The sequence below is a fragment of the Thalassophryne amazonica genome, chromosome 4, assembly GCF_902500255.1.
Source record: "Thalassophryne amazonica chromosome 4, fThaAma1.1, whole genome shotgun sequence".
Classification (NCBI taxonomy): Eukaryota; Metazoa; Chordata; class Actinopteri; order Batrachoidiformes; family Batrachoididae; genus Thalassophryne; species Thalassophryne amazonica.
Window position 1 is genome coordinate 11,660,023 of NC_047106.1, and position 23,406 is coordinate 11,683,428.

General features: G+C 42.7%; 1 protein-coding gene across 1 annotated transcript in view; it reads right to left on the reverse strand.

The window, feature by feature from the left end:
• Positions 1 to 16: 16 nt before the first annotated feature.
• The window catches only part of LOC117509404 (A disintegrin and metalloproteinase with thrombospondin motifs 15-like), a 50,228-nt gene continuing 26,838 nt past the window's right edge, over positions 17 to 23,406 (reverse strand). Inside the window, exons 3-8 of the mRNA XM_034169071.1 lie at positions 19,307 to 19,474; positions 16,166 to 16,449; positions 15,889 to 16,066; positions 14,726 to 14,901; positions 7,976 to 8,151; positions 17 to 801 (exon numbers count right to left, since the gene is read on the reverse strand). Coding sequence (XP_034024962.1) covers positions 24 to 801; positions 7,976 to 8,151; positions 14,726 to 14,901; positions 15,889 to 16,066; positions 16,166 to 16,449; positions 19,307 to 19,474 — 1,760 coding nt within the window. The 3' untranslated portion in view covers positions 17 to 23. The remainder of the gene's footprint in view (positions 802 to 7,975; positions 8,152 to 14,725; positions 14,902 to 15,888; positions 16,067 to 16,165; positions 16,450 to 19,306; positions 19,475 to 23,406) is intronic.

The following is a 23,406-nucleotide window of genomic DNA, read 5'->3' on the forward strand; positions in this document are numbered from 1 at the left end:
TCTTAAGATGTGTCCATTTTGCCTTAACAAGGCTTCAGGTTGCACAGGTCCAGTTCCTGAGGCTTCCTCTTTCCAGAGCAGTGGTCTTTGGGTAGACTCAGACCGTTCTCGGTAATGCAGTGCACCGGTCGCCTTTTAAACCCCCTACCGCAAGACTTAGAGCAGTGAGACCAGGATCCTATGTCCCACATAGGGCAGGGATCCCCACACTCTCTCACAGCTACAGGCCTGGCAGCACCGTCACAGTCTGCTGCTTGGCGTCCCTCTGCACTCTGGCACTGCACCAGCCTCTTCTGAAGCCCGTTCCCACACGTCACCGAGCACGTGTCCCATCCTCCGGTCACCCAGTGACTCAGAGGCCTCTTACCAATCATCTGCTTCTTAGCTTCTATTTTATTACTGTCTTCCAACACACTGTTCTGAGCCGCGTGGCTTTTCTCCTCTTTCCGTAGAGTCTTTTCCTCCTTGCTCTCCTTGGATATGTAGTAGGAGTATCGCACTCTGGGAGGAGTCATCTTCCCCACGGACAGCACTTCCACAATCAGAGGCTCCTGCAGGGGTCTGACGGCCTGAAGTATCTCCACAGCTGTGGAGGTGCCACTGTAGCGCAGCAGGCTGCCCTTCACCAGGAGGTCGCGTTCCACGGCGGACACCACGTAGTTGCCATTCAGGAGGTATTTGCCATGCCGATTCTTCACCGCCAGGTAGTTTTCATCACTGACCATGCCTCGGTAGCCACGCTGACGGATGTCAACGTTGGAAGCGCCAACAGGCAGCATGACCACAAAGTTGTAGCCATGACTACAAAGAAAGTACAGAAAAGGCATTGAGGATTTCTGAAAGATAATGGTTGGAACATGAGATTGTAAAATGTAAATTAATGATGTACAAGGTCTGTCAATAAAGTATAGGTCCTTTTTATTTTTTTCAAAAACTATATGGATTTCATTCATATGTTTTTACGTCAGACATGCTTGAACCCTCGTGCGCATGCGTGAGTTTTTCCACGCCTGTCGGTGATGTCATTCGCCTGTGAGCACTCCTTGTGGGAGGAGTCATCCAGCCCCTCGTCGGAATTCCTTTGTCTGAGAAGTTGCTGAGAGACTGGCGGCACAGGAAAAACACCTCCGTGTTGATAACCATTTGTAAAATCCAGGCAGCTTTTGATGGCTTTCAGTGGAGTGAGTATATGTGAAATTGTTTACCAGCTGGACATGTTCCAACTTGTCCTTAAGGCTTCCAACAGAGGTGTTTTTCCTGTGGTGGAGCGTCGCAGCGGCTGCGAGCCGACACTGCAATCCGTCCGCACGTCTTTCATTAAAAAAATCTCCTTTAACAGTGGAATATCCGGATAAAATGCTGAAACCGACTTCTTCTGAAACTTCTCTGTTCTCTCACGACACCCTGGATCAATAGAGCCTGAAATGTGGAGGTTTTCAGCTTGAAACAGGCTGACGACGGCGCCTGAGAGCGCTGCGCAACGTCTCGCACCGTGGGAAGTCCTTAAAGCGACAGTATCACCTCAAAATCTCTCATCAGCCGTTAAAATTTTCACCGAAAACCAGCTTAATTTCTCGAACCGTGTCCACTTCGATGTGTCTCACAGGTTTAGAAAAAATTTTGATCAAACAAAGCGCCAGTCTCTCAGCAACTTCTCAGACAAAGGAATTCCGACGAGGGGCTGGACGACTCCTCCCACAAGGAGTGCTCACAGGCGAATGACATCACCGACAGGCGTGGAAAAACTCATGCATGCGCGTGACGGTTCAAGCATGTCTGACGTAAAAACATATGAATGAAATCCATATAGTTTTTGAAAAAAATAAAAAGGACCTATACTTTATTGACAGACCTCGTAAATACAAATCAAGCCAGTTTTAAACAATTTCGCATTTAGTTTTGAGTCATTTAAATGTCAAGAAGTTAATAGTCCATAGGCCATACAAGTTTTCAGTAGGACTTACAATCCAGCCTCAGTATACCGTGGCCTATGCAACATGTATAGTGGCCGTCCCGGAGTGGAAGCTAAAGCCAGGTAGGGGTCAATGAAGGGTTACATAGGGGTCAACAAATGCTCCAATCATATTAAAGTATTCAATATTACTTGTCTGATCATAAAGAGTCCACAAAGGTATAGTTTTGTTTATCTATGAATGAAGGTTATGAGGTAAAATCACCAAGAATGATGGCAAAGGTTAATTTCAGTTTGTCCAGGGGTCAAAAGTTCAAGTTGCTCCAGTTTTGGTTAAAAGATATACAAATTATTGGTTGAGCTAAAGTGATTAATAAATGGCATAGTTTTGATACTGTTGAATGTTTGGTCTCCAAAGTAATGTTCAAACAAGGTTGACGTCCACTGGATTCTGTGACGTGACGTATGTTAGCCCGTAATGCAATAATTATGCATGACACATGGTGCAAAGTATTTATTTTTTAAAATGCTGTTAGCTCAACCAATAATTTGCAGAACTGAACCAAAATTAGAGCAACTTTAACTTTTTACCCCTGTCAAATCAAGCCTTGGGTCCTGGTTGGCAACCACCCAGGCAGACAACCGGTCCCTTCCCACGTCTCTAAAATAATCTTCTATGTGCTGCAGTCAGGTGAACCATGGGTGTCTCCTTGGCCTTCTCCAGCTATTGGGGTCCTTCACAGTCAGGTAGCTGCATGCTGGATCATGCACAAACACGCCACATGGCCAAAAGGTCAGAGCTGACGTTCCCTCACGATGCAAGTGATCCTCCTCGTTTTAGATGCCTGTACAAACTGAAACTGACCTTTGTCACCATTTTAACTGTTTTTACCCCATAACTCCATAACATTCAGTCAGAGATGCACCAAACTATACCTTTTAGGAAATTTTAATTAATTTGGCATACTTATCAATATGATTGGAACATTTTTCAATTTTGACCCCGTGTCGTCCTTTGTCCACCACTACAATGACATCATACATTTTTGTGTAGGCCATGGTACACTGAGGCTGAATTGGTAGTGTTGTTAAGTCCCCTTAAGTGGTACTGATTAGTTCAAAATTGGCTTTGAGCTCTTGGACACAAAGTCATTTATTTAAATTTCTTTTATTTATATCGTGTCATCACACAACATAAGGCGCTTCACAAGGGTAAGGCCTAACCTCACCAACCACCCTGAGCAAGACCACAGGTGGGAATCAATCCCATGACCTTCATGCTGTGAGGCAACAGTACTAACCACTAAGCCACCATGCTGACCGAAGACAAATCTCAAGTTTACTTTTTTTTTTTTTTTTTGTGAAATCTAACTCAGTTTTATCAATGCTGTTTTACCACAGTTAGAGACATAATCCCTGGTCCCATCGAATAATGAAGGATGAATAATGAGCCACATACAGTTGTACATACAGTACATACAGTTGTATGTAAAAGTTTGGGCACCCCGATGATTTCCATGTTTTTCCTTTATAAATCATTGGATCAGCAATTTCAGTTAAATATATTATATAGCAGACAAACACAGTGATATTTGAGAAGTAAAATGAAGTTTGTAGGATTTAAAGAAAGTGTGCAATAATCCTTTAAACAAAATTAGGCAGGTGCATAAATTTGGGCACCCCAACAGAAAAAATACATCAATATTTAGTAGATCCTCCTATAGCTTCCAATGAGAGTCTCGATTCTGGTTGAAGGAATTTTGGACCATTCTTTACAAAACATCTCAGGTTGTTGGTTTCTGAGCATGGACAGCCCACTTAAAATCACACCACAGATTTTCAATATTATTCAGGTCTGGGGACTGAGATGGTCATTCCAGAACGTTGTACTTGTTCATGTGCATGAATGCCTTAGTAGATTTTGAGCAGTGTTTAGGGTTGTTGTCTTGTTGAAAGATCCAGCCCTGTCGCAACTTCAACTTTGTCACTGATTCATGAACATTGTTCTCAAGATTCTGATGATATTGACTGGAATCCATGTGACCCTCAACTTTAAGAAGATTCCCAGTACCTGCACTGGCCACACAGCCCCACAGCATGATGGAACCACCTCCAAATTTTACTGTAGGTAGCAAGTGTTTTTCTTGGAATGCTGTGTTGTTTTTCAGCCATGCATACCGCCCCTTGTTATGTCCAAATAACTCAGTTTTAGTTTCATCAGTCCACAGCACCTTATTCCAAAATGAACCTGGCTTGTGCAAATGTGCTTTAGCATACCTCGAGCGACTCTGTTTGTAGGGTGTATGCAGAAAAGGCTTCCTCTGCATTACAGCATCACACAGCATCTCTTTGTGCAAAGTGTGCTGTATAGTTGAACGATGCACAGAGACACTATCTGCAACAAGATCATGTTGCAGGCCTTAGGAGCAGGTCTGTGGGTTAACTGTTCTCACCATCCTTCGCTTCAGCTTATCTGAGATTTTTCTTGGCCTGCCACTTTGGGCCTTAACTAGTACTGTGCCTGTGGTCTTCCATTTCCTCACTATGTTCCTCACAGTGGAAACTGACAGCTGATATCTCTGAGATAGCTTTTTGTATCCTTCCCCTAAACCATGATGCTGAACAACCGTTGTTTTCAGGTCATTTGAGAGTTGTTTAGAGGCTCCCATGTTGCCACTCATTAGAAGAGATGCAAAGAGGGGAAACATTTGCAAATGGCCACCTTAAATACCCTTTCTCATGATTGGATTAACCTGTGTAAGGAGGTCAAGGGTCAATGAGCTTAGCAGACCAATTTTGTGTTCCAATAAATGTAAATGTATTCAAATGTATTCAAATCAACAAAATGACAAGGGTGCCCAAATTTATGCACCTGCCTGATTTTGTTTAAATAATTATTGCACACTTTCTGTAAATACTAGTAACTTCATTTCACTTCTCAAATATCACTGTGTTCGTCTGCTATATGATATATTTAACTGAAATTTCTGATCCAGACAACCAGTGATTTATAAAGGAAAATCTTGAAAATTATCAGGGGCACCCAAACTTTTGCATACAACTGTAGCATGTTTTTTTTTTTTTTTTTGGTACAAGTCCAGTTATTCAACAATCGTGGGAGAATAGTGGCTCTGAGAGGCTCTTAGAGGCAGAATATTCGGCTAATGAGGCTCATCTCTGAGCGTGGTGCTACTTTTCAAGAAATTCAAAGTTTAGCGATAACAGTGTGGGGCAGTTTGTGTACGAGGTACTACGAGGACAAACAAGGATTTTAGAGGCATGTTTGTGTTGAGGATGAAGCTGTGAAGTTGTGTTGGACTGATGCCTCACCATAAGCAGTTTACCCTGGAAGACACTACCAGGAGATACTGCCTCTAACGCTATATGTCTCTGGTAGATAGCGTGTTCAAAACTTTCCACCACGATAAGGTGCCAATTCTTGAGAGCAGTAATTCCCAATCCTGGTCCTCTGGACCCCAGGTACTCTGCATTTTCCACTTCTCACTGTGTTAACTTCAACTAATGACCCAAATCAGGTCAGTCAGATTAACCGACTGAACACACCTGACACGTAATCAGGTCTGAGTAGATCAGGGACAAATAGAAAAGGAGCAGTACTTGGGGTCTGGATGAGCAGAATTAGGAGTCATTGCTTGGAGCTGTCACATTCAAAAGGAGCTCAGTGTGAAACTGCTCTTCCGTTATGTTCAAAGGAGCATTTTTTTGGTGTGTTTTTTTAGGCATTCTGCCATCTCATTAGGATTGTCCCTGCATCCTTCAATCTGGACGTTTTCCAGGAAAATCCAAAAAGGGGGAGATTATGAGGTAAACCCAGTACAGACTTCTCTGTCCCGTGAATGCTTTGCAGTCTCACATGAGGAACTTTAGTATGTGGCTCCAAAGAGGGACATCTGGGCCACCTTACTGAACCTACTGCCACAGCGGCAGTGTTGCCACAGTTACTTTGAAAAAGTAATCCACTTACTGATTACTGATTACTCCTTGAAAAAGTAACTTAGTTACTTTACTGATTACTCAATTGTAAAAGTAACTAAGTTAGATTACTAATTACTTTTTAGTTACTTTCCCCAGCTGCCGACAACAACCCACGTCAACATGACAATGATACCTGTTTTGCCAAAACTCACTTTATAGTCACCCTTTCTTGACTTCAATGAAAATAAATACTTGTTTTATAAAAAGTAAAATAAAGACGTCTTTCTTGACCTCATATTTAACTGTTGACAGCACTGTAACAGTAAAACTTGCAATTTCAAACCTACATTGTTTATAAATGTAACTATTAAATTCTAACATTTTCTAACATTTAAATTCTCTCTAAACATTTTACTTGTTGAAATTATTATTATTTTAAGCAATATTAGTAGTTGTAGTAAAAAAAGGCTTCAAAACTGGACCTTTAATCTAGGGGTGTTGTGGGGGGGCACATCCCTGCCCCACGCCCCCATTCCATCTGGATTCGCCCCTGCTTTGGCGTTTGAGCACAAAGAATGGATAACATTTATTTATGCAGAAAACATGACCAGATTTACAGGTAAGAAACTTTTATTGCGTTTTCACATCATGTGGTCCTCAGAAAGAGAGTTTAGGTGCATTTGAGTGGAAAATAGTGTTAGTTGTTGACGCGTCGCGGAGGATCAGCTGTTTTTAACGACCAGATACAGAGTGGCTCAGCTCAGAATTCTAAATAAAGGAGGAAAAAAGTATAAAAATGTCTTTGTAAAGCTCAGTGCAGGTGTGGTGATCACCGCCCTTTAAGAGGTGAGGAAGAGTCGAGCAGCTGCAAAAAACCGTGGATGAAAAACTCACAGCTCACTGAAAGTGGGCAGTTCAGTCGAACCCCGACCTCCTGCCCACAGACCAAGTTTAATGCTGCTATCGACCCACAATGAAAAATAATAGTAACGCACAGTGACATGGAGAAGTAATTTTAATCTGATTACTGATTTGGAAAGATTAACGCGTTAGATTACTCGTTACTAAAAAAAGTGGTCAGATTAGAGTAACGCGTTGCTAAGTAACGCGTTACCGGCATCACTGCACAGCGGTCTTCGTCCAGTGAGACATCGGCATCAATTTTACCAGCTAACACTTAGTCTAGGCTCGTGTGTCATACATCACATTGACAAAGTGAGGAAACTTGGGGTAATTTTTGATCCCACGTTGGCCTTTGGCCTCCACATTAGAGATATTACTAGGACTGCTTTCTTCCATTTGCAAAATATAGTGAAGATTCGTTCCATGCTGTCTATGGCTGATGCTGAGACCCTGATTCATGCATTTATCTCTTCTAGATTGGACTACTGCAATGTTGTATTTTCTGGTTTACTGCAGTCCAGCATTAGGGCTCTCCAATTGGTTCAAAATGCTGCTGCCAGACTTATCGCATGAACCAGAAAGTTTGACCACATTACACCCATTTAGGCGTCTCTTCACCTGCTTCCTGTCCCAGTGAGATCAGATTTTTAGGTTGTGCTACTAGTCTATAAAATTGTTCATGGACTGGCACCTCCCTACCTAGCTGACCTAATTAAACCTTACGTACCGGCCTGGGCTCTGCATTCTCAGGGTGCAGGACTACTTTGTGTCCCTAGGGTGAATAAAAGCTCTGCGGGTCACAGAGCTTTCTCTTATCGTGCCCCTGTTCTGTGGAATGATCTCCCTGCACCAATAAAACAGTCAGATTCTGTGGAGACTTTCAAGTTCAGACTTAAAATGCACTTATTTTCCCTTTCGTATGGCTAGCATACTGGAATGTTGTATTACTATGCATTTTATTTTTTCATTGTGCTTTTTTGATCTTTTAATTCATTTTGTTTTGTGTTTTGAGTTGTTTTGTGTGAAGCACCTTGAGGCGACTCTGTTGTGATTTGGCGCTTTATAAGATGAATTAATTGAATTGAATTGAACTGAGGTGCAGCAATTCATTAGTTTTTATGATCCAGAAACCCACCAAATGTGGGAAAGTATTACCACGGCACTGTGACACTCACGGGTTGTCTACAAAACTCAAATCTGTAGTGGTACTGACGTTCTACTTACATGGGTTTGGTGAACATCCCTGAGACCTTCTTGCAGCCACGGTTGTCGCCACCACACATGCCACACTTGTCAAACTTCTTGTTGGAGTCTAGCTTGCTGTCACAGCCCGCATTGATGCATTTCCCTTGAACACATACAGCTGAGGTGTCTGGAGAGCAGGGAGTCCCATCCACAACCTGCAGGTTCGGAGAGTTTAGGCATGAGAATATGCGGAGGAGACAGGACCTACAAGTACCCGCAGAAACGTGTTTTGTTTTTTTTTAACACTCATGAAACTAATTCCTTTTCAGACTAAACAAGCATAATGAACTAAAATGCAACATAGAAGGAAAAGCAGATGGAGAACGTGTTTTTAATGTAAAAAAGATGTTCTTTGCTTCCTGGCTGGTTGGACACATGGTTGCTGACGAGCCCCAGCTGTGAAATGATGCCGTCCCTGCATGTTCCCTCTCACCACTGTAGCCATCTGTTACTAATACCATTCAAGCAAGGTCCTGTCAGCTGACTCAGAAGTATGATGTAGACCCTGAGGCTTCTCAATGCCGGTTCTTATCTCTGGATTCCATAGCACCAAGTGGATGAGAGTCTACGACTCCTCCTGGGTGGGACACCAGTCTGACAGAGGTTCCTCCCCCAGCTGAGGCTGGTACCCATTTGCAGCTGCATGGACTGAGACAATGCAGATTGTCTCTTGTCCAAGAACACATACAGGTAGCATGATGGGATTCAAACCTAGTTCTACATATTGGCAGACTAGCTCCTTATCCACTGAGGTACCTGCCCTGATATGATTCAGGGTAGAATTATACTTGCTGCAATGATGTGAAGGTATGACTTTGTTTCCCAGGTTGACTAGTACCATACTTAGAAACTAGCACCTGCTCTAAAGGAGAACTAAGTTCACTCCTCGTGCTGAAACTGGGCCAGTTATTTCAAGTAATGGGAACTTTTGAAGTGTCTGTCTTGGATGTTTTACTTTGCTGTGGTCTATGATCTGCTGGGGTGGAACTTGCAAAACAAATAACCGTTATTAGTCAAGTAATGTGCTCACTCTTGATGTTAGAACTTCAACAGTATCTGTCTGCAGACATGCCCCACAACACTAAGAAGACATGCCTACTTACATACCAATGACGGCAAAGGAAAGCATACAAACCAAACAGAGGAAGAGTTAGCCACATTTGTTTGCAAGTATAGAAGGGGTTATGATACATGACACATTAACTCTTTAAGCTGGGAGTAAACACAGGCAGCATTTGTTCCACAAAATACTCTGTCTCTTTCTGCCTGTTCTGCCTCTGTCTTGCAATCCTTTCTCAAAAACCTAGTTTAGTCCACATAGACCATTTCTAATTGACGTAAAGCTCTGTGGTCTTTAACCTAGATGTAAACAGCAGGAAGTAAGACTGTCATTGGTCCTAGTTCCTGAAAGCCAAGGACATTGGTTTAGACTTCTGGAATCACTGAAATCTAAGCCAACTCTGGAACTAGTTCAGTGTGTAGCGCAAACTAGTTCCAGCAGTATGACGGGTTCTAATGCTGTGTTTACACAGAGACACAACACGTTAAGAATGTCATATATGCATCATTCGTGGCACATTCCTGACATTCTTAACATGACTTCACGCATCTGAATAGGTTTCTTAATAGTGCCTGTTGGTGCATGATATTCGTGGAGCATGTTTTTGGCTGTCAAAAATCTTCCATGAATGTCATGCACCATACTCATTTCGCCTCATGTCGTGGAGGTCCCAACTGAGCGTGTTGATCCAATTAAGCTCTGCTGCACTGCATTCAGTTTCATTGCTGCAGTATGCTGAAGAAGGACAGTGACGCCAAGTCGGCTAAAAGTTTCGTTCCAATGATCACCAGCATGCTCCTGCAAGTGTTCCACCTGCTGCATGTGCCTGATATTTACGAACATGCATGAGACGAGAGCTGTGTGGAGCCATACATCTGGCTCTCTCTGTCTTCTCCTCCTCTCTGTGCCACTCCATGGCACAGAGCCCAACTAAGCATGCAATCACAAAGTTCTTTTGCTGTGGATTTTGAGGAGCAAACTGAGGCGATCTGAACTGTTCAGCAGCTGATGGATGAATATGGGTGTGTGTGTGGAGACAATTCACCTCATTCACAACATGACGGAATGTAACGATGCACTGTTACGTGCAATAGTGCGGAACAGTGTGGAACATTAATTCTTGACCGTGTGTAATGGTTCCTGATAATTTTCCAGGTAATCTGCTGGTAATCTCGTTCACATAAAATCCTTAGAAGATTGCCTTGCAGCAGTGAGAAGTTGGATGTCTAGAAACTTCCTACTTTTAAACTCTAAGACTGAAATGATGGTTCTTGGTCCAGTGAGACATCGGCATCAATTTGACCAGTTAACACTCAGCCTCGGCTCATGTGTCATACATCACACTGACAAAGTGAGGAACCTTGAGGTAATTTTTGATCCTTCATTGTCCTTTGGCCTCTACATTAGAAATATTACTAGGACTGCTTTCTTTCACCTGAGAAATATAGCAAAGATTTGTCCCATCCTGTCTATGGCTGATGCTGAGACCCTGATCCATGCATTTATCTCTTTTAGATTGGACTACTGCAATGTTCTATTTTCTGGTTTAACACAGTCCAGCATTAGGGGTCTCCAGTTGGTTCAAAATGCTGCAGCCAGACCTTTGACATGAAGCAGAAAGTGCAACCACATTACACCCATTTTGGCATCCCTTCACTGGCTTCCTGTCCCAGTGAGATCAGATTTTAAGGTTCTGCTACTAACCTATAAAATTATTCATGGACTGGCACCTCCCTACCTAGCTGACCTAATTAAACCTTACGTACCGGCCCGGGCTTTACGTTCTCAGGGTGCAGGAGTACTTTGTGTCCCTAAGGTGAATAAGAAGTCTGCGGGTCACAGAGCTTTCTCTTATCGTGCCCCTGTTCTGTGGAATGATCTCCCTGCATCAATAAAACAATCAGATTCTGTGGAGACTTTCAAGTCCAGACTTAAGACGCACTTATTTTCCCTTTCATATGGCTAGCATACTGGTACAGTTTTGTTTTACGCTTTTTACTCTTTTAATTAATTTACTAGTAATTGGAGCGGGCCGCGGCCTCAACTTTACCTAAATTCAGGGTCTTTTAGTGAAGTTTAGGGCTAGCGGCCGGCGATCACCTTAGTATTTCTCTGTTTTTCTTGTTGAATAATGCTGACAAATTATACAGTATTTTTTGTCTTTCTGATCCCTGATTCTGTTTTTTCTCTCTGTTTAAGGTGCAGCTCCATCCAGAGATGGCAGTTGTATTTGTGTTGGCGACCCTCCTGTCCTGTGCGCCAATAGCATTTCTTGTATATTTGTCCGTGAACTGTTTTGTGAATTGCTCTATAATTTATGTTTGTAGCATGGCCCAAGCAGAGGGTCACCCCTTTGATTCTGGTCTGCTTGAGGTTTCTTCCTCAGAGGGAGTTTTTCCAGTGTTGCTCTGGGGGTTGGTAAGGTTAGACCTTACCTGTGTGAAGCGCTTTGAGGCAACTCTGTTGTGATTTGGCGCCATATAAATGAAAAATAAATTGACATGTACCATTAATCGTAATGCGTGGTAACAGGTTGCAGCAGTTCCTGAGGACACCTGACACCTCTGCCTCAAATCATCACATTCATGATCAGTGGCCAAGAATGTATACTTCGTTGCATTCGTGACTTGTCATTATGTGTAAACACAGCATTAGGAGTGCGAAAACTGAGTCATTCGCAGTGGAAATGGCGTCTCACTAATTTAGAAGATCTTCACTTAGCTTGGAAAAAGAGTCTGTTGCTCTATAAAAAAGCCCTCCGTAAAGCTAGGACATCTTTCTACTCATCACTAATTGAAGAAAATAAGAACAACCCCAGGTTTCTTTTCAGCACTGTAGCCAGGCTGACAAAGAGTCAGAGCTCTATTGAGCTGAGTATTCCATTAACTTTAACTAGTAATGACTTCATGACTTTCTTTGCTAACAAAATTTTAACTATTAGAGAAAAAATTACTCATAACCATCCCAAAGACATATCGTTATCTTTGGCTGCTTTCAGTGATGCCGGTATTTGGTTAGACTCTTTCTCTCCGATTGTTCTGTCTGAGTTATTTTCATTAGTTACTTCATCCAAACCATCAACATGTTTATTAGACCCCATTCCTACCAGGCTGCTCAAGGAAGCCCTACCATTATTTAATGCTTCAATCTTAAATATGATCAATCTATCTTTGTTAGTTGGCTATGTACCACAGGCTTTTAAGGTGGCAGTAATTAAACCATTACTTAAAAAGCCATCACTTGACCCAGCTATCTTGGCTAATTATAGGCCAATCTCCAACCTTCCTTTTCTCTCAAAAATTCTTGAAAGGGTAGTTGTAAAACAGCTAACTGATCATCTGCAGAGGAATGGTCTATTTGAAGAGTTTCAGTCAGGTTTTAGAATTCATCATAGTACAGAAACAGCATTAGTGAAGGTTACAAATGATCTTCTTATGGCCTCGGACAGTGGACTCATCTCTGTGCTTGTTCTGTTAGACCTCAGTGCTGCTTTGATACTGTTGACCATAAAATTTTATTACAGAGATTAGAGCATGCCATAGGTATTAAAGGCACTGCGCTGCGGTGGTTTGAATCATATTGTCTAATAGATTACAATTTGTTCATGTAAATGGGGAATCTTCTTCACAGACTAAAGTTAATTATGGAGTTCCACAAGGTTCTGTGCTAGGACCAATTTTATTCACTTTATACATGCTTCCCTTAGGCAGTATTATTAGACGGTATTGCTTAAATTTTCATTGTTACGCAGATGATACCCAGCTTTATCTATCCATGAAGCCAGAGGACACACACCAATTAGCTAAACTGCAGGATTGTCTTACAGACATAAAGACATGGATGACCTCTAATTTCCTGTTTTTAAACTCAGATAAAACTGAAGTTATTGTACTTGGCCCCACAAATCTTAGAAACATGGTGTCTAACCAGATCCTTACTCTGGATGGCATTACCCTGACCTCTAGTAGTAATACTGTGAGAAATCTTGGAGTCATTTTTGATCAGGATATGTCATTCAAAGCGCATATTAAACAAATATGTAGGACTGCTTTTTTGCATTTACGCAATATCTCTAAAATCAGAAAGGTCTTGTCTCAGAGTGATGCTGAAAAACTAATTCATGCATTTATTTCCTCTAGGCTGGACTATTGTAATTCATTATTATCAGGTTGTCCTAAAAGTTCCCTAAAAAGCCTTCAGTTAATTCAAAATGCTGCAGCTAGAGTACTGACGGGGACTAGAAGGAGAGAGCATATCTCACCCATATTGGCCTCTCTTCATTGGCTTCCTGTTAATTCTAGAATAGAATTTAAAATTCTTCTTCTTACTTATAAGGTTTTGAATAATCAGGTCCCATCTTATCTTAGGGACCTCGTAGTACCATATCACCCCAATAGAGCGCTTCGCTCTCAGACTGCAGGCTTACTTGTAGTTCCTAGGGTTTGTAAGAGTAGAATGGGAGGCAGAGCCTTCAGCTTTCAGGCTCCTCTCCTGTGGAACCAGCTCCCAATTCAGATCAGGGAGACAGACACCCTCTCTACTTTTAAGATTAGGCTTAAAACTTTCCTTTTTGCTAAAGCTTATAGTTAGGGCTGGATCAGGTGACGCTGAACCATCCCTTAGTTATGCTGCTATAGACGTAGACTGCTGGGGGGTTCCCATGATGCACTGTTTCTTTCTCTTTTTGCTCTGTATGCACCACTCTGCATTTAATCATTAGTGATCGATCTCTGCTCCCCTCCACAGCATGTCTTTTTCCTGGTTCTCTCCCTCAGCCCCAACCAGTCCCAGCAGAAGACTGCCCCTCCCTGAGCCTGGTTCTGCTGGAGGTTTCTTCCTGTTAAAAGGGAGTTTTTCCTTCCCACTGTAGCCAAGTGCTTGCTCACAGGGGGTCGTTTTGACCGTTGGGGTTTTACATAATTATTGTATGGCCTTGCCTTACAATATAAAGCGCCTTGGGGCAACTGTTTGTTGTGATTTGGCGCTATATAAAAAAAATTGATTGATTGATTGATTGATTGATTGGACTTGCTATCAGTATAGATGTGCTTTCTACAGTGAGATGGACAGTGAATTGCGTGGGTACTGTCATGTGTCGAAAGAACCCACCTAAGGGATTCAACTGTGTTCTTCGGTGGGAAGAAATATTGTGGTCGGCTCTGTGTGAGTTTAAGACCCCCGTTAAGACTGAGATTGGTTATCTGGCACTTTTTCTAGCTGAAGAGGACACTGCGGGTGTGCGGACGCAGTGAGGACATTTGCCATCATGATCCCCAAACTAGCTGGATTCTAGACACATTTGTGTTCAGACTGTAACAAATCCCACTCATATCCGACTTATATCCATTTTGGTTTTGGTTCTATATTCCACATTTCTGTTTCAGATCAGATTCATTCATTCATTTTTTAAACCTGCTTCATCCTCTTATGCCAGTGGTCAGTGGGTGAGTCGCAGGGTCCAGCGTGTGGAGTCCATCACAAAGCCGACATATATAGACAGATGGATCAGATTCAGAGAAAGATTTTTTTCCTCATTATTTTCATTTTCAATTACACAACAAACTTGCTACTTTCCTCTACAAAGACAAGCGCTCCGACTGTGATGATGGTGGTGAAACTGTGCTGACGTTTTTTTAGATATTCATAAAAAAATATCACCAATTACATACTTTGGGAGCAAGGACATAGAAGTATCCAGTCCCATTGGCACGGCAGATAAGCTTGCATTTGTCCTTAGGAGAAATTCCGGAATATTTCGGAACCCAAACCACGGAGGAGCCCAGTCTGTTGGTGTTGAGGTTGAAGCCATTGAACGCCTCACACTGCTGCTCACGGAAACTCTTACCTGAGGAAATAAAATAAAATTAGATTAAAATGAAAAGATCAACCACTCCAGGTCGTTTTACCTTGAATCATAATTTTCAGGCCAGATTTGATGTATTTGCAAAGGGTGGAAAATTCAGTGGAAATTCCAGCCACTGCAATCAGGATTTTGTTTCCTGGATGCCATAAGGCAAAATCGTCCTCCGGATCAATGAGGGAGATTGGTGGAGGAGAGGTCAAAGGAAAATGAGAAGTTTTTATCATGCAAAGTTGAATCAGTTGTGAAGATGACTTAACATTTGCCATCATTCTCTGAATGGTTCCATTTCAAATAAAGTGAATATATCACAGAAAGTAGTAGTAATACGCTAAAATACAGTAGCCTAAAAACTATCTGATTATTGACTCTCACGTCAAGCATGCACACCTATGGACAATTTCAAAGTTTCCAATCCACCTAACCTGCACCTACCTAACTTAGTCTTTGGATACGAGGGGACACCGGAGCACCCGGGGGGAACCCACACAAACACGGGGAGAACATACAAACTCCACACAGAAAGACCACAGGTGGGAATCAACCCCATGACTTCCTTGCTGTGAGGCAACAGTTCTAACCACTAAGCCACCGTGCTGCCCAAATGCATTTTCTTTCTCTATTTCTGGAGATGTCTTCCTGTTCCTTGAGTGCTTCTGCCCTCCATGGTTTCATATCTTTCTGCTTTCACACCTGTTTATTAAACTTTGGTGGTTTCCAGCTCTTGACTGGCTGATCACAAATGAACTAAGGTAACATCCAGATGTCTTCGGTACTTGGTCTCTTTGGAGGGTCCTTGCTGGAATGACTTTGTGTCCAACGAGCAGTTACTTAGGCTCCCGTAGCATGCCACTTTGAAAGTGGACTCTAGGCTTTTTTACATCTAGTTAAACAAAACCTTCTGTGAGGGTACTGTGAAGTTAAAATCTATCATAGTGCCTGCTTGAGGTTGATAATGAAATACTAGCATACCTGTTTCAGGACAAGGGTTGAGATTGCAGGACCGATATTTGATGCGAAGGCCATAGCAGTATTTGCCACCATGCTCAGGAGTGGGGTTGTCACACTGTCTCTTGGCTAGTTGAACTCCTCCACCACAACTTCGGGAACAGGTTCCAAATGCACCCCACTTCCCCCATCGACCATCAACCTGCCGAAAAAATAACATGAAATAATATTGTGAACAGATCTACATGAATGTGGAATAAAAGTAACAATCAGGACACTCCTTTTTAGAATGGTATCTCACCGTGATGTGCATGGTGCTGTTCTTATCATTGCACGTCCCTCGGAAGCAGACCTTGCCATTGCCACAGCTGGTCCCATCTGCCCAGGGAAAGTGTCTGGTTTGACAGACCAGCTGACCACGAGTCTTTCCGGTGCACCAAAGCTTGGTGCAGGGATGCATGTAGGGACAGGGCTTGGAGCCGGAGCCAAAGGCCAACTCACATTGACGGTGCAAACTGTAGCTGGAGCCTGGTAGATTGTCTGGGAGGGACAGCTGCCTCAGTGGCTGGTCCAGCAGACAGTCACCTGCAGCACCAGAGCCAACACCATCCCACTTATATGCGGCCACTATGAGTCAAATGTGAAATGCAAGTAATACTCAAGGCACAAGTATTTAGGCTGGTGCAGTGCAGCAGTGGGGTGCACTGTTTCCTGCACACGTTTGGTTCCAATATGCGCTTGTCTGTGAATTTTTGTATCCGCTTCCTCTTTCTGCTTGACTTTGACTGGTTTGAGCTTCAACATGTGATGTTTTTTAAAGCTACATCCAACTAGGCCCTCAGTATTTTCACAGGCCTGGTTGGGTTGTAATTAGCCCAACAACCGGCCCTGAAATGGGCCAGATACTGGCCTCTCTCTCCTAGCCTGTGATTGGTTGGTGGCCAACACGCTGACGTCAGCTTCACTTTGATGGGGCGTGAGCGCTGCTCTCCTATTGGTTGTTTAGGAGTGGGAAATTTCACTCCAACATGGAGGCCAGTATCCAGCCCAATTCATAGCTGGGCCGGTTGTTGGGCTAGGTTGTAATCTGGTGTAGTTTCTCCACTGATTTGGCTTATTTTGTCCCAATTGCATTCAGAACTTTCTTGTTTGATTGTTTCATTATTAAATGTTCTGCCAAATGGGCATATCAGATGGTCACCCCACTGAATCTGGTCTGCTTGAGGTTTCTTCCTGTAATCAAAAAACACTGAGGCAGTGTACTGCTCAGTGTGCTTGCTCATGAGGTGGGTAAAGTCTAGACTACGGGCCACCAACCCTGCACCTGGAGATCACCTACCTTGAATGAAGAGCTGATTAGACAAGTGTGGCATTACTGTGGCTGGTTCCTAGATCTTGACTGGCTGAGCCCACCTGTCAGTTAGTTATTAGTGGGTGGAACAGGGAATTGCAGGGTAGGTGATCTCCAGGAGCAGGGTTCATGGCCCCTGGTCTGGACCTTATTCATGTTTGGCATTTTAAGGTAACTTGTGCTATGATTTGGTGCTGTATAAATACGTAAAACTTTTTCCACATACACAATATCACCATTTCCCTCAAATATTGTTCACAAACCAGTCTAAATCTGTGATAGTGAGCACTTCTCCTTTGCTGAGATAATCCATCCCACCTCACAGGTGTGCCATATCAAGATGCTGATTAGACACCATGATTAGTGCACAGGTGTGCCTTAGACTGCCCACAATAAAAGGCCACTCTGAAAGGTGCAGTTTTATCACACAGCACAATGCCACAGATGTCGCAAGATTTGAGGGAGCGTGCAATTGGCATGCTGACAGCAGGAATGTCAACCAGAGCTGTTGCTCGTGTATTGAATGTTCATCTCTCTACCATAAGCCATCTCCAAAGGCGTTTCAGAGAATTTGGCAGTACATCCAACCTGCCTCACAACCGCAGACCACGTGTAACCACACCAGCCCAGGACCTCCACATCCAGCATGTTCACCTCCAAGATCGTCTGAGACCAGCCACTCAGACAGCTGCTGAAACAATCGGTTTGCATAACCAAAGAATTTCTGCACAAACTGTCAGAAACCGTCTCAGGGAAGCTCATCTGCATGCTCGTCGTCCTCATCGGGGTCTCGACCTGACTCCAGTTCGTCGTCGTAACCGACTTGAGTGGGCAAATGCTCACATTCGCTGGCGTTTGGCACGTTGGAGAGGTGTTCTCTTCACGGATGAATCCCGGTTCACACTGTCCAGGGCATATGGCAGACAGCGTGTGTGGCTTCGTGTGGGTGAGCGGTTTTCTGATGTCAATGTTGTGGATCGAGTGGCCCATGGTGGCGGTGGGGTTATGGTATGGGCAGGCGTCTGTTATGGACGAAGAACACAGGTGCATTTTATTGATTGCATTTTGAATGCACAGAGATACCGTGACGAGATCCTGAGGCCCATTGTTGTGCCATACATCCAAGAACATCACCTCATGTTGCAGCAGGATAATGCACGGCCCCATGTTGCAAGGATCTGTACACAATTCTTGGAAGCTGAAAATGTCCCAGTTCTTGCATGGCCGGCATACTCACCGGACATGTCACCCATTGAGCATGTTTGGGATGCTCTGGACTGGCGTATACGACAGCGTGTACCAGTTCCTGCCAATATCCAGCAACTTCGCACAGCCATTGAAGAGGAGTGGACCAACATTCCACAGGCCACAATTGACAACCTGATCAACTCTATGCGAAGGAGATGCGTTGCACTGCATGAGGCAAATGGTGGTCACACCAGATACTGACTGGTATCCCCCCCCAATAAAACAAAACTGCACCTTTCAGAGTGGCCTTTTATTGTGGGCAGTCTAAGGCACACCTGTGCACTAATCATGGTGTCTAATCAGCATCTTGATATGGCACACCTGTGAGGTGGGATGGATTATCTCAGCAAAGGAGAAGTGCTCACTATCACAGATTTAGACTGGTTTGTGAACAATATTTGAGGGAAATGGTGATATTGTGTATGTGGAAAAAGTTTTAGATCTTTGAGTTCATCTCATACAAAATGGGAGCAAAACCAAAAGTGTTGCGTTTATATTTCTGTTGAGTGTAGGAGCAAATCTTCATATTTGGAAATCCAGAATGCATCAATATGTAGAATTGTTTTTTTCTTTATGAATTATTTTAATTCTGGGAGATACAGAAATTTTCCAGAAATAATGTTTTTCAAGCATAAAAGAAGTTTAATTTATTTTTGCTAAACTTGGTCATGCAATTAGTTTTTGCATATTCCTGTTTTTTATTTCACATTGACGTGTCCTCCCGCGGCCCGATCCTGGGTAAGCGGTTGAAGATGTCTGTATGTATGTAAGTCCTGACTAATCCCAGTGGAGATGCAGAGACGGGATAGTGTTAACGGTCTGCTGGAGTTTCAGTTTACTCACCGTGACCTCTGTCCAAAAACTCGGTAATGATGGCGGCGCTGCAGACAGACCAGGGACGGTTCCTGTCAATCTGAATCAGTGTTGGAGACATCATGTGGTTGTCATTGAGTTTCCCAAATACTTCCTCACAGGCCTTTACGTTGTCATGGGGCATGTTGAAGACGTGTCCTGAACAGAGAGGGCAGGAAGGTGCAGTTATTAAAGTGGCCGTGAAATACAAAACACATGGCCGTCTACATATGGATGTCCTTCATGAGGTTCAGTTTTTACTAAATCTCTTTGAGTGAGGTCCTTTTTGAAGGCTGTAGTTTGTGGTCCTGTTGAACTATTCTGGTTACACTCAGAGGTGTACCTAACACTTAGGCAAGTCAGCGGCAATGCCGCAGTCACAGGTTTCCAAGAGCTGAGGAAGCAGCACCAGGTTTTTTATGTGTACAGAGTAAATCAGACTATAATCTTGAAGCATTTCTTTGCGTGTCTGTTGCCCTGTGCTCCGCTGGGGACCTGGGTCTGATTTCTACCAAACTCTGTATGTGGACGAAGATTGACTCTAGAGTTCCCCTGGTTTGTTTAGGCGTAGCTCGGTGTCTTCAGGGTCAGTGGCCAAAATTTTGAACCTGGCACACATATGTGGGTTGAATCTGGAATTTCCCAGGCAAGATCAAATTTACCAAAGGTCAATCAGTGGGACCAAGGTTCTGTCTGTCTGTCTTCTCCCAGGTCCTTTTACTGATGTCTGTCAATGAAAGCTGACCACGAAATTTCCCTTAACAAATTCATTTGGGCAAAACTCAAGGAATTTCATTTTGAACCCAAGCTGGACCAAATGTGGCGGCTGCCCTGGCAAGGTCAGCCACAGGTCGGTCAATTGCCATAGCTCTTACTGTCCTCATGTCCATGTCCTCATGGGTACTACAACTGTATTATCTTGGTATATACGATGTGTAGACTTTACTGTAGAGTTTGATGGAGAACAAATTGAACACATGTTGCCGTCTTATCACCCTGACCCGATAAAAGTTGATGATGTCATCCCATCTGATGGTCAGACAATGTGCTGTTTAAGTCGGCCTCCTAATATTTGCTAGAATTAAGGACAAAATGTTGGACATTTTGAGTCTTAGTTAAATTGCACTCAGAATGCACCAAACTGCACTTTTTAAAAGGTTTTCTGGTGGTTTGTGTGAGGTGTGTGTGTGTGTTGTGGGGGGATCCCCCCCAGACCCCCTTGTTTAATAACAGAAACATTTATAAAACCGTCTTAACACTTTACATATGTGTCTTCAGTGTTTACTATGGCTTACTTTAAATTGAAATATTTTTGGATAAAATTCACTAAGTTTGTCTTTGTACGGTTTTATTAAATACAGTAATTCAGATTATTGCTGATGTAAAAACGTTCTGATTCATGTTCATATTTTTCATGGATAAATTTGTGGGGGTGATTTCCAGGTATAAACACAGAACAAAATGCATTAATTAATGAACTAATTAGATTCCAGGAGCCTTGAGTTATTTCATTGTTGTGCAACAGAACACCAGTACAACATGATCCAAAGATTTCTCACCAGCACTCATAGAAATAAATCAAACATCAGCTCACATTTTCACAGCACACATCCAAAAAACGAGTGTGATGATGTCACAGCGGGCTGGAATGCAGCTGTGCATGGGAACCTACAGCATGGCCGAGCGCTAATCCAAAAGCCGACAGGGGAATTCACTTCCCAAGAAAATCATTTCATTCCTTTTTAAACATGTCGTACATTCCAAACGAAAAAAAAAAACCTGTGGTTTGAGAACTCACCATGTAAAATCTGACCCAGCAGGATCATTCAGAGGGAAAAGTAACGTGTACAAGAACACGGAATCAAAACATGTTTGACCGTCTGCTCTGAGACACTGACACACTTTTTTCCAAGGTTTTTCTTTTTTCTTTTTTTTTTACTATTAGCTTTTCTGCATCGGGTCCAAAGAAACAAACTGGTCCTGAATCAGCTTCTGCTGCTGACAGATTAAACGGGTTATTTGTCTCATATCAGCTTAAATCACAAACACACATGTAAACACACACACAGAACCAGGATCTGTTATTAATTTAAGATATTTTCAGGAGAAACTTTAGCCAAAAACAACTGGACAATTTTTCAGCCGCAGTAAGCGATAAAAGCAAGCACTTGGCGACAGTGGGAAGGAAAAACTCCCTTTTAACAGGAAGAAACCTCCAGCAGAACCAGGCTCAGGGAGGGGCAGTCTTCTGCTGGGACTGGTTGGGGCTGAGTGAGAGAACCAGGAAAAAGACATGCTGTGGAGGGGAGCAGAGATCAATCACTAATGATTAAATGCAGAGTGATGCATACAGAGCAAAAAGAGAAAGAAACACTCAGTGCATCATGGGAACCCCCCAGCAGTCTAAGTCTATAGCAGCATAACTAAGGGATGGTTCAGGGTCACCTGATCCAGTCCTAACTATAAGCTTTAGCAAAAAGGAAAGTTTTAAGCCTAATCTTAAAAGTAGAGAGGGTGTCTGTCTCCCTGATCTGAATTGGGAGCTGGTTCCACAGGAGAGGAGCCTGAAAGCTGAAGGCTCTGCCTCCCATTCTACTCTTACAAACCCTAGGAACTACAAGTAAGCCTGCAGTCTGAGAGCGAAGCGCTCTATTGGGGTGATATGGTACTATGAGGTCCCTAAGATAAGATGGGACCTGATTATTCAAAACCTTATAAGTAAGAAGAAGAATTTTAAATTCTATTCTAGAATTAACAGGAAGCCAATGAAGAGAGGCCAATATGGGTGAGATATGCTCTCTCCTTCTAGTCCCCGTTAGTACTCTAGCTGCAGCATTTTGAATTAACTGAAGGCTTTTCAGGGAACTTTTAGGACAACCTGATAATAATGAATTACAAGATTCCCCATTTACATGAACAAATTGTAATCTATTAGATAAATATGATTCAAACCACTGCAACGCAGTGCCTTTAATACCTATGGCATGCTCTAATCTCTGTAATAAACTTTTATGGTCAACAGTATCAAAAGCAGCACTGAGGTCTAACAGAACAAGCACAGAGATGAGTCCACTGTCCGAGGCCATAAGATGATCATTTGTAACCTTCACTAATGCTGTTTCTGTACTATGATGAATTCTAAAACCTGACTGAAACTCTTCAAATAGACCATTCCCCTGCAGATTATCAGTTAGCTGTTTTACAACTACCCTTTCAAGAATTTTTGAGAGAAAAGGAAGGTTGGAGATTGGCCTATAATTAGCTAAGATAGCTGGGTCAAGTGATGGCTTTTTAAGTAATGGTTTAATTACTGCCACCTTAAAAGCCTATGGTACATAGCCAACTAATAAAGATAGATTGATCATATTTAAGATCGAAGCATTAAATAATGGTAGGGCTTCCTTGAGCAGCCTGGTAGGAATGGGGTCTAATAGACATGTTGATGGTTTGGATGAAGTAACTAATGAAAATAACTCAGACAGAACAATCTGAAAGAAAGAGTCTAACCAAATACCGGCATCACTGAAAGCAGCCAAAGATAACGATAGGTCTTTGGGATGGTTATGAGTAATTTTTTTCTCTAATAGTTAAAATTTTATTAGCAAAGAAAGTCATGAAGTCATTACTAGTTAAAGTTAAAGGAATACTCGGCTCAATAGAGCTCTGACTCTTTGTCAGCCTGGCTACATGCTGAAAAGAAATCTGGGGTTGTTCTTATTTTCTTCAATTAGTGATGAGTAGTAAGATGTCCTAGCTTTACGGAGGGCTTTTTTATAGAGCAACAGACTCTTTTTCCAGGCTATGTGAAGATCTTCTAAATTAGTGAGACGCCATTTGCTCTCCAACTTACGGGTTATCTGCTTTAAGCTGCGAGTTTGTGAGTTATACCACGGAGTCAGGCACTTCTGATTTAAGGTTCTCTTTTTCAGAGGAGCTACAGCATCCAAAGTTGTCCTCAAAGAGGATATAAAACTATTGACGAGATAATCTATCTCACTCACAGAGTTTAGGTAGCTACTCTGCACTGTGTTGGTATATGGCATTGGAGAACATAAAGAAGGAATCATATCCTTAAACCTAGTTACAGCGCT